The sequence below is a fragment of the Corythoichthys intestinalis genome, chromosome 1, assembly GCF_030265065.1.
Source record: "Corythoichthys intestinalis isolate RoL2023-P3 chromosome 1, ASM3026506v1, whole genome shotgun sequence".
NCBI lineage: Eukaryota > Metazoa > Chordata > Actinopteri > Syngnathiformes > Syngnathidae > Corythoichthys > Corythoichthys intestinalis.
The window spans coordinates 76597036-76609181 of NC_080395.1; the positions used below are offsets into that span (position 1 = coordinate 76597036).

Below are 12146 nucleotides of genomic sequence, written 5' to 3' on the forward strand. Positions count from 1 at the left end.
GGGTGTCCGGGCTCTCCCTTAGAGATAGGGTGAGAAGCTCGGTCATCCGGGAGGGACTCGGCGTCGAGCCGCTACTCCTCCGCGTAGAGAGGAGCCAGCTGAGGTGGCTCGGGCATCTGGTTCGGATGCCTCCCGGACGCCTCCCTGGAGAGGTGTTCCGGGCATGTCCCACCGGCGGGAGGCCCCGGGGACGACCCAGGACACGCTGGAGAGACTATGTCTCTCGGCTGGCCTGGGAACGCCTTGGGATCCCGCCGGAGGAGCTGGTTGAAGTGGCTGGGGAGAGGGAAGTCTGGGCTTCCCTGTTAAAGCTGCTGCCCCCGCGACCCGACCCCGGAACAAGCGGAAGATAATGGATGGATGGATGGATATTGCAATTTAAATTTGCTAATAAAATCCAGTCATTTAATCTGGAAGTTTTCAAAATGTTTCTTTAGAATTGTTTAAAAACAAAGGTTTGAATCGAACGGAGGGTCACCAGATGGGACACACGTGAAAGTTAGTATGAATAAATACAGATGTTTTTTTTTTTCATAGATCATTTGGCAAATCAGTTATTAGTTTCATATTTGTGACAAATGTAGCCCTGACCCCAGTTCAATAATCTGTTTGGTTTTATTAATGTCCCGTCCCCAGCAAAACGTTTACATGCAGGTTATGCTCTTATATCGTCCCTGCCTATGTTGAGACCAAACCTACGCCCTTGATTGTATTCTATTCTGTTCTGTCTGTGGTAGAGGCCAGCCACAGAGCAGAACGCACACTCCACTCGATTGGTGGCGGTAAAGCACCAATAAACTGTTTGCCAATATTGCAAAGAACCCAGAGCCCGCCCAGAGGAGTCCCCCGACGCAAGATGGCCGTACGTTCCTTATGTCGCCGACTTCGCCTTAAGAAATCTATCCATATGTATTTGAACTCTATGTCTACACCGGCACCACATTAAAAAGGCAAGTGTCTTAGATATTTGATAACAGTTTATCCTTTGAAATATTTTACAGCTAACACAGTTATGCATCGGCCGCTTGGAGTCAGCATTCATTGAACTTGTTGATATTCTCTGTAATCATCTCAGGTGTTAGCTGATGGCATAGTGTTGGCCACGCTATCAACAGCTAGCCGCTGTCAGATAACATTGAGCTCCATTTTGATATTGGTGTCATTCAACATTTAGAGTAATGTACTTAAAATTTCAGTGTCACACAAGTGTGCGAACGGATAATTTTGTTCAGAGCAATACATTATCGGATTACTTTGTATTCGATTAGCTAAACAGACCACTATTATGAAACGACCATCTACGTGTTACACACAATGAGTATAAATTGCTCATGGTTTTCATTTGAAATTATTCTTTGAATGAAGTAACTAAAAATATAAGTTGTTGTTGATTCACCGTGAGAGCGCACCATAGAATAGGAACTAAAAGTATATGGATCCTCAGCCTTTCAATGCCAAATACAAAGCCTTACAATGTTTTCTACCGAATTACTTGTAGATGAAGGCCTTCTTCGGGTTGCCGTTTTGGCGATGGAACGTTCTTATGCCATCAACGCGAGATCACCAAAAGCTTGCAGAATTTGCAAAACAATACTAGAAAGATACACACGGTGGATACAAAATAGTAGAGCCTCAAGAGCTCTTTCCCAGTATAGATTTAAAAGGGATCCATTTTACAATTTTAGGTATTTTTGCAACATATTAATAGTTAGTTGATTGAAACATAATTGTAATTAAAATACGTATAGTTTTATATGACTATTTATACACACAGAGAGGACGTTACAATGCTCGAGAATGAGGAGGAATACAGTCATTTTTCAATTATCACTCTTAATTGGGACAAGAACCGAACGCGTAAAGTGAAAAACTGGCAAGTTGTTTCACCCCCCACATTTTTAAAATACATTTTTTATGGTGTACTACATATAATATTAATAAGTATATATATATATATATATATATTTTTTTTTTATAAACTATATAAATGAATGTTGTCGTTGGAACATTTAAAGAATAGTTTGAAACATGTAAATAAAATAATAGCTAAAAAAAAATTACAAAATAAATAATTGTAAAAATAAAATAATTGTACTGTACATTAGGGCTGCACATTATATTGTTTGAACATCAGCATCGCAATGTGCGCATAGGCAATAGTCCTATCGCAGGACATGCAACTTTTTTTATTTTTTTTTATTCATAAAGGCAGCAAGTGTGCAGAGACGTGGCCTCCTGGATCCTTTTGATCAGAGTTGGATAGAGTAGCCAAAACTTGTACTCAAGTAAGAGTAGCGCTACTTCAAAATAATATTATTCAAGTAAAAGTAGTCATCATCCAAAAATATGTACACAAGTACAAGTAAAAAATTGGTGAAAAGAATACTCAAGTAATGAGTAATATTGTGAGTAACTGTTTACAATGTTAGGTTTTTATTCTTAGAATTATCTTTTAAATATGGTATTTTTTTCTAAGTACATACAGTACATACCTAACTTTTTACGGTGCTTCAAAGACGTGATTGAACAGGCTGGTGTGATACAAGAAAGGCAAGCTTGAGTCTGATTGGTATAATGGAGTCATGATTATTGTTGCGACAGCTCATTGGTGAAACTGGTAGAGCTACTGGTGAAACTGGTAGAGCTACTGTTGGCATCTCTGACAAAAAGGTCAGTTGCGGTGGTTATTTCTGCATTTGATGATTTTTGGTTCATCAAGCGTAAAATTTGAGAATTTTATAGCCTTTTTAAGTTTGTTATATTTATATAAAAAATAACCGTGCTTTTATTAGGGAACAAATTTGATTTTTTTTTTTTTATGCCGCTGCTGATGAAGACTCATATATGCCTATATGTATATATATATATATATATCTGTATATAGATATATATATTTATATATACACACAGTGGGGAGAACAAATACTTGTTCTCCCCACTGTATCACATTTTCGAAAATAGGCCCACTACGGAGCGGCTACGTGCCCCATTTCCCGTCAACTGATGGTAAAGTCCTTTAACTGATTAGAAAACACATTGGCTGGACCAAAATTGAAAAAACATGAATTACCATTTATTGTCCCCATTATTACTCAATGGTTTTTATGTCTTGTAATGTTAAAATGGAGAATGGACAATTTTCATTTTATATCCTGTATTTTTTTTGTGATCACCAAGCTCTTATAAGCCTTGTTCCCTTTGACTATCTAGCGTGACCTAATGGACACAGAAGAACTTTGTGGGATTGATGTGGAGACCAGAAGAATTTTGGGGGAAATTGATTCACCAACAGAAGAAGACGGCTGTGTTGAGGTAAACGCCTTTTTCAGGGATGGGAAGTCATTTTCAAAAGGACCATTTGAAAAACTTGATTATTTGTCAAGGGCCACTCCAACAGTTTCTAAATTGGGGCAAGTCACTTAGGCATGTGCCGGTTACCGGTTTCAAGGTTTACCGTGGTATGAAAACGTCATGGTTTCAAAACCACAAAAGTGAAGCACGGTATGAGCTACTTTTTTTATGTCCCAAAATGCAGCGACAAATCCGTGGCTTGAAGGGGCAGCGCTCACCCCTTCCCTTACCGTTGTTGCTCTGTCCTGTGTCTGCCCCCCCGTCCCCAAAAATAGTCGCTAGTATGGGAGTACTACGTCTACCGAAAAGAAACAGACGGCCGCGGCTTTGAGGAGGAAGGACAGAAGGACCTCCAACATGATTTCACATTTACGTGTCCATGATTCGTCACTTTACACAAAATTTAATGTAAGCTAATGCTGTCATGAACATTTCCCATCAGGTACGAGAATCGACTCCAGCGTGTTTAGTGTGTCTAGCGATGGTAAAACAAATACAGTGGTACCTCGACATCCGATCGCTTCGACACACGATCTTTTCGACATCCGACGTAAAATTTGACTGGCCATGTGTTTCTACATCCGACGACATGCTCGAAATACGACGATTTTTGACAGTGCCGCAGTTTCTTTGTTTTGCCGGAAGACTGACCCACGGCTGATTTTCTTGTGAGAGAAATCAACACTGGATCCAAAAAGGTTAGTGCAGGTGGAGGAAAAAAAAAAGAAAAGGTGACACTTACCATTGAAATTAAGATGTAAATGATAGCAAAATATAAGCATGGTGTGTGCGTCATTGAACTGGGTTGACAGTAGGGCCGTAGAATGTCGATCTCGGCCGGTTGTCCTCCTTTGTTTGCCAGTCTTTCCGGTTGTCGTCCTTCGTTTGCCAGTCTTTATAATTCTTATTGTGGTAACATCCCCAAAGAAATCGCCAGCTGTGTCAGGTTTCTAATAAAAATAGAGCCGCGCTCTGTTGCTCACTGTCACGTCAGCCTCGCGTTCAGGTACAGCAAAAAAGTCCACCACATTAGAACCCGATTCGTTACATTATAACAGGTATTATTACTATTACTATTATTATATCATTATTATTATGATTTTTATTCATAATTTGTTTGTTTTGATCTTTGTAATTGCTATTTGCAATAGTAACAGCAGTATTTATTAAGGATTTAGTGTACCTTTTTGGGCTGTTAAACAAATTAATGGAATTATAATGTATTCTAATGGGAAAATCCTGCTCGACATACAACCATTTCGACTTACAAACAAGGTCCTGGAACGAATTAACTTCGTATGTAGAGGTACCACTGTACTATAACGTAAGCTTGTTAACGAGGCAGATAACATTGATAGTTAGGATGCAAAGACGGCTCACTAGTTTCCTCTCTACCATTAGCCTACTTTTGTAAAGTCTTTCGCCATTGTAAACATCTGTTCAAAATAGCATTTTCATAATACAGCCTTTGGTGTTTTTTCTCTCTGGCAACTTTTTGTGTCAAGAGAGTGTGTGTGTGTGTGATGGTATATAATGTGTAAATAATGATATGAGTCATACACAAGCATGCTTTTTCTCACCCTAGCTCTCGATTATTATTCAGCTAATTAATACTAATAGTAGTAGTGGTATGTGTTTTACATAAACAATATATGATCAAATTGATTTTAAGTCCAGTTCTATATTACCAAGCGTTCTTGTTCTAATGTTGAGCAACTTGATCTTATGTTGGGCTGTGGCTATGGGTTTTGTCTATAAGTTATATTTATTTCAATTTTATTTAAAATATTTGTAAATTATTTTTTGTTTTAGTTCTTTTAAACATTATATTCAAGTTGATGTTCAAAGTATGTTGTGAAAAAAAAAAAAAATCCTGTTCAGTGGAAAAAAGTTTTTTTTTTTTTTTTTTTTTTAAACCCATATAACACATTTCACAGCTATAATTGCAATACCGGGATAACGTCAATAAGTGAATAAGTATTTTTGCTTAAGGTTTTCATACAGTCAAAATCTCATACCGGCACATTCCTAAGTCACTGTATTTGAATATTTACGGACAGGACATTACAATAAAGAGAAAAACGTACTTGGGGTCACAGTATTGACCTTTAAGGGGCTGTGTGAACAGAAAACATAAAATTTTTTCCCGTTACCGTCGAACAGTTTGCAAAATGGCTTTTTAGTTGCTTTAGGAAAATGAAAAGTTTTCTCCAACTATGTAGAATTCCAAATCATTTTCTCATTCACATTCTTGCTAAAGTTTCCCTAGTCCGTAAAATGAAAATGTCTGGGGGAAAGAAAAGACTTATGTTTTTTTAACCAGTGGGCGTTATTTTATTTTGACTAAATTCTTGTGATTTTGTCCAAAGTATGGTTTTTCCTTTTGAAATGTGATAACTAAGTCATTGATGAATATTTTTTCACTTTCAACCACTCAAAAATGTTCATTGACATCAGACCTATCTACACATATATAGCTTTTATTATTATTATTGTTTTTTCTTCATGTCCCCTTTACCTTGTTTTGATCCAAAAACTCCATGTAGCATGTATCACCAAGTGTCAAGACACAGCTGTGAATGGCCAAAGCTGGATTTTTTTGTGGATTTTATGGGTGAAACATGGTGATATAACAAGGGTCGCGATGCAGAAATCGCAGACAACAAGGAGTGGTCGAGATGTACTTTTTAATATATTTACCCTTTCAAACTTTATTTTTCAATTTTTGTCTGTTTGGATCAAATATTTATCATCTAAAATATTGGGGAAAATGCAACCAGTAACGAAAAAAATACAATTAAGCGATAGTTATGAGGTAGATATCCGTGACTTTTTTTAGACGCCAATTTTTTCATTGTGACGTAATTTGTTTAAAAGTTTAAAATACGCGAGTGAATAATTTTTTTAAAGTCGTTTTTTGTTTTTTTAAAACTAAATATTAGACATTAATCAATTATTTTAAGCTAAAAATGACAGACATTTCAAATAATAAATACGATTACTTACCATCTTTTCATGGCTAGGTTGAAACAAAAGCGGTTGCGCGACGTCTGTAAACAGGGGTTTCAAGGGTAAAACGGACAAATTAAAAATAGTTCCGGGGCTTAATGCGCCATGAATCTGCTATGGCAGCATATAGACATATTGTTCTATCAAACACAACAGTTGTTTTGGCTTAAAATACAGCAGTTTATTTTAAAAAGGAGTGCAAGAGCAGAAACTGCTTTTTCAGTTTTGTGTTTTCCACCATATATATATATATATATATATATATATATATGTAAAATAAAAGTCTAATTTGAATATTTCATATGACATAGTTAGAGGCCCAAATAAGTCCACAAGTCTTAACAACAGAATTTATTTGCAAGCAAATTCATGTATTGGCCAATGGCGCCCCCTAGTGACTTTTGGGTGTTAAGACTCTCAACACACAAATTCCTCTATTTCCATGTTTTTGACTCGCCAAAGAAGCGATTGCATCAGTAATCACGGAAAATGCATTATAAAACATCAGGTTTACAGCATATCAAAAATTCTGATTTATAATGGGAGTCAATGAGCCATAACATTGCATAATTACAAGAATTTAGTGCGAATCTCCCCAACCTGTTTGCAATAAGTTAGAAATTGCAGCATGGTGCCATTTTGATCTTTACATGTTTTTACTATCCCGGGGAAATATGTTCCCTAGTGTAACTTTTCCAATGCTTTTTGTTTGACGAAACACAGAAAAAAACTTAAAAAAAAAAAAAAAAAAAAAAAAAAAAAAAGCCAGTGTATGGACAAATAACATCGGCGGGACTGGGTTTGATGGAGTTTTTGCACATATTTTCAAGTAGGACTAGCATTTTGTCCATAAATCAGTTTTATTAGGAATCAGTTATCAAAAATCAATATAGATAATAATAATTACACGTGGGAAAGAGTAACTTTCTTGCATTTCCAATGTAACAATTTTTCAATATTACTAGATCACCTCAAGCACTATACTAGTAATAAAGAGTTGCCACCAATCAAACAGATGATGGATTTTATGTATAGTGTAATTAAGATTTCAAATTTGTGGTTATTGGGAAGAATTCCACTGCTGTCAGCACATTAATCGTCCTCGAAACCCTGGTAAACGAAAACATTTTTTTAATTCAATGTCTGAATTGCTGAAGAAAAACGAGTTGTCCGACAAGTTGCTGTCTGCGGTGATTGTATGTTCTGCTGCATAAACCCACACTCCCGCGCGTGACGTAACAGCTTCTAACAAATGATGTTTAGTCACGCTGTTGAAATGGCAGAGTGAGTTTTTCCATGATCAAAGTGAAGCCTTCTTTCTGCCTTTGTTCAAGGGCTGGTTACAGCCTAGTACAACAGTTATGCTTATTACCATTAGATGTCTCTAAACTAAGATTTGTTGTGAGCATACCATTTGCATTCATGGTGCAAAAATTAAATTAACAATAAATGATTGAAAGATAATTATACAGTAGACTCATTACATACCTCATTCACTGTACTGAAACTGTGTGCCTTTGTTGTTATTTTGAGCCAGAAGCACTGTGTGAGCCATATGTGGTATGGCAGTCCCTTATTGGCATTTTGCACTTGCACTTGATCCACTATTTTGATTTCAACAAAAAATAGATATGAGCGGGCCGCCACTTGTGTTGTTGGTCTTAGTGGTTTTTCAATGCCATATGTAGTATGGCAGTCCCTTATTGGCATTTTGCACTTGCACTTGATCCACTATTTTGATTTCAACAAAAAATAGATATGAGCGGGCCGCCACTTGTGTTGTTGGTGTTAGTGTGTTGTCGGTGTTAGTGGTTTTTCAATGCCCCCTTCGCCTTCCTTCCTTCCTTTTGTTGGTTCGAGTTGCACATTTTTGATTGTTCAGTTCCTTCCTATAGTGCGTCGTTTTTATGGGTGCATGCGGACGAGTTTTCAGTCTTTTACCTGTCAGTTAATTCCTTTTTATTGGTCTTTTTCTTTCCTAGTTTGACTTTACAGCTGACAAACAAGCGTTGACACTGTTGAAAAGGTATTTTTTGACTGACTATATAACAGTAAATTTACGACGGAAAACACTCTGGTGACTTGAAGTTCCGTTCCCAAGTTTGGCCAACTTTCAAAATTGTCTGATATGCATGTGTAATACATAATTGGAAAGCTTAAAATCTCAATTTTCTGTGGGAAGAAAGTTTTGGAACAGGAGAGCATTTAAAAAAAAATAAACAGCAAAACCCTATCAGGAGGTGAGAGCATGAAAGAGCAGAATTAAAGACGCCATGACTTTACGAGATACTATGACGTACTTACATTGTTTCAATCCAAAAACTCCATGTAGCATGTATTACCGAGTGTCAAGACACAGAGGTGAAAGGCCACAGCCGGATTTTTGGGGGATTTTATGGGTGAAACTTGGTAATATAACAAGGGTCGCGATCAGGGGTGAAAGTGGTTAGAATTTCTTGCCGGAACTCCCCGACGTGAAGGTCGCCACGGAGCAAGAAATTTTATTTATATATTTTCTGGGGGGGGAGTGTCGAAACTACTGAAATGCAATTGTTTTGGTCAGTTATTTCTATAACACATACCAAAACTGATTTTCATTCAAAATTGTATTTTTTCAATGATTTTCCCTCATTTACTCACATACTAAATGACAAATCTCAATTTTAACTACTTAACAACACAGGATGTATATTAAAATTGAAGATAATGTGAACATTTACTTTTTGTTTTTTAATAATCAGGATATAAGTAATCTGCTTTAAGAAAAATAAGTACAAATGACTTATATTATGCGGAGTGAATTGGAATATATTTTGAAGATCGCGCAAACATTGACTTTTTTAAATCATAAGGAAATGAATAAAAAGCCTAACATAAATGAACAAATATAAGTCCAAAGTGCACATTGACAGCTAAGATGTTCTGAACCTCCCCATCAGCGCAAATAAAACTAAATATGATAAATACGCCTTCTCAACTCTTTCCTTGCTCTTAAAGATTTGATCCATTTTCTGTTGCATTGCCCCTTTTTTTTTTTTTTTTTGCTGTTTCAGAAAACATGCACATTTGAACCAATCAGAGCTAACTATGTCTGGTGATCACATGTCAGTATGTCAGCCAATTGAATGGATAATTGAGTCCAGGCGTTTTGCTTTGCTCCGTGCATTCGCACGTTGGCGTGACTCGTCATCGTCAGACTCTGATAACTGCAGCAGCTGGGGAAACCTCCATGCCGTTCGTGGAATAAAATAAATAATAAATATCGGTGGAAACGGATTACGCTACACAAGCACTTTATTATGCTTGTTGTTAACACGTGTGTATGTAAATCTGATGTTTGTAGATTGTTTTCTTCTTGGAGATGAAATGCACGTGTGACAGCTTTGTATTTTTTATTTTTTTTTACATAGCGTTTTGACAGTTGCCGTCATATTTTCGGAATCAAAGCACCGTATACAGGAACAGCGTTCTGGCCCTAAATCTTATACCGGAACTGCGTTCCGGCCCTGAATGTTATACCGGAACTGCGTTCCTGACCGTTCTGGCCTACTTTCACCCCTGGTCGCGATGCAGAAATCGCAGACATCAAGGAGTTATCGAGATTTTCTTTTTCATATATTTACCCTTTTAACGTTTTTTTTTTCTCCAATTTTTCTTTGATAGGATCAATTCTTTATAATCTAACATCGGAGACATGCAACAGTAACAAAAAAAAAAAAATACAATTAAGTGATAGTTATGAGGTAGATATCCGTGAGATATCGGTGACTTTTTTTACAGACACCATTTTTGTCATTGTGACGTAATTTGTTTAAAAGTTTAAAATATGCGAGTGAATAATTTTTTCAAGTCGATTATTATTATTATTTTTTAAACAAAATATTAGACATCAGTTAATGATTCTTAGCTAAAAATTACAGACATTTTGAATAATATAATTAATTACTTTCGTTTTATGGCTGGGTTGAAACAAAAGCAGTTGCGCGACGTCTGTAAACGGGGGTTTCCAGGGTAAAATGGACAAATTAAAAATAGTTCGGGGGCTTAATGGCCCATGAATCTGCTAGGGCAGCATATACACCAGGGGTGGGCAAACTATTCCACAAAGGGCCGCAGTGGGTGCGGGTTTTTGTTCATACCCATCATGAGGACAGCCTTTCACCAATCTGGTTTCTTACAAGTGCAATCAGTTGATTGCAGTCAGGTGCTCCTTGTTTCCACTGAAACCTCATTGGTTATACTGTGTGTGCTGAATCAGTTGGAACAAAGACCAGGACCCACTGCGGCCCTCGAGGACCGGTTTGCCCACCCCTGATATAGACATATTGTTCTATCAAACACAACAGTTGTTTTGGCTGAAAATACAGCAGTTTCTTTTAAAGATGAGTGCAAGAGCAGAAACGGCTTTTTCAGTCTTGTCTGTTTTTTCCGCCTTATGCTCATTTGCTGGTGTCATCATATTCATAGCAGCATAGAAAATGCCGGTGTTTTTACATTTTTTATCTTTTTTAGTAGGACCTTTTATTTGCCGTCGTCAAGCAAAGTATATTCACTGTAGGGTGGAATACTTGCTCAAATAGACACAACAATAGTCACATTTTGAATCCGTTGGTTGCTTCTCCACTCCCACTCAAATGACACATCTAATCACCTCAATTTGTGCATAGCTCCAAAGGTATATATTTTTTTTATTTGCTTGCTTAGTCGGGCATGTTCTATGTTTCGTCCCCTTTGCGAAGGAATGTTTTTTTACTTGCCCTGGGCAATTGGCCGGTGGTTTCATTCAAGACGTTTGATTTTCACTGTACATTTTCTCTTTGTCTCTTCTCAGGAAGTTGCACAGTTTGGCTTAGAAATATGTTGTGCTGAGGAAGAAAGAGGAGAGACTCCTGGCAGAGAAGGCAGCCCAAGTGACTTGAAGGAGACGGAGCTTGAGCCTGGAGGTGAACCTAAATCTGCTGAACACGATGCCTTTGGTGGGAACTCTATAATGGAGGGCTGTCACTTTATTGAATGAATTGTATTAAATGTAGTTATTGTCATTATAGAAAATGCTCAATGAGATTTGAAAACTACTCCGGTGGTGCAAAAGTAAAAAAAAAAAAAAAAAAAAAAAAAGTAAAAACAGAAGTGTGAAGATCAGGCAACGTAAATCATGAGGGATGCCGTTATGCATCTGCAGTAGAGAGGGCAGCAGAGCAACAATAGAGTAGAATAAATTAAATAAATACATTGCACAGTAAGCAGTCACTGAACATAACGCCGTGCAAACAATTACTGCGTGTTCATTACCCTAATTGCACTGGGAAGGAAAGTGTTCATAAATCTTGAAATCAGAGCTTTGATGCATCTGTACCTCTTCTCTGAGGGCAACAGGGAGAACTGGCTGTACCCGTGGTGTGAACTGTCACAGGCCATGCTTTTGGCCCTACGTGGATACCTGATGATATAGGTGTCTGACAAAGAGGACAGCTGCACTCCAATGATGCTCTGTTCTGATTTCCTGACTCTTTCCAGAGCCTTCTTGTCATTCTTAGAGTTGCTCCTAAACCACACTAAGGTGTTGTGGGTCAGGATGCTCTCTACAGAGCATCTATTGAAGGAAAACAGCAGATCCTCTGACTTGTTGACCTTTCTCAGTGACCTTAAAGGGATCCACGGATAGAAAGACTTGTAGTTCTTAAAAGATAAATGTTAGTACAAGTTATTATAAATTGATATTGAAACCCCTCTTGATGTTTTCGTTTGTATACAATTTGTAAAATTATTTGAACTAATAAGTCAAC

The 12146-nt window shown here is 37.3% G+C and overlaps 1 protein-coding gene across 3 annotated transcripts in view; it reads left to right on the forward strand.

Moving 5' to 3' along the window:
- The first annotated feature begins 823 nt into the window (after positions 1-823).
- Positions 824-12146, forward strand: part of LOC130918558 (gamma-taxilin-like) — an 81973-nt gene continuing 70650 nt past the window's right edge. For 2 of the 3 annotated variants that reach the window (XM_057840355.1, XM_057840373.1), the window contains exons 1-3: positions 824-950; positions 3211-3312; positions 11192-11336. In XM_057840355.1, the coding sequence (XP_057696338.1) occupies positions 3220-3312; positions 11192-11336 (238 nt within the window). In that variant the 5' untranslated portion in view covers positions 824-950; positions 3211-3219. The remainder of the gene's footprint in view (positions 951-3210; positions 3313-11191; positions 11337-12146) is intronic. The other variant, XM_057840364.1, reaches the window with a different exon arrangement.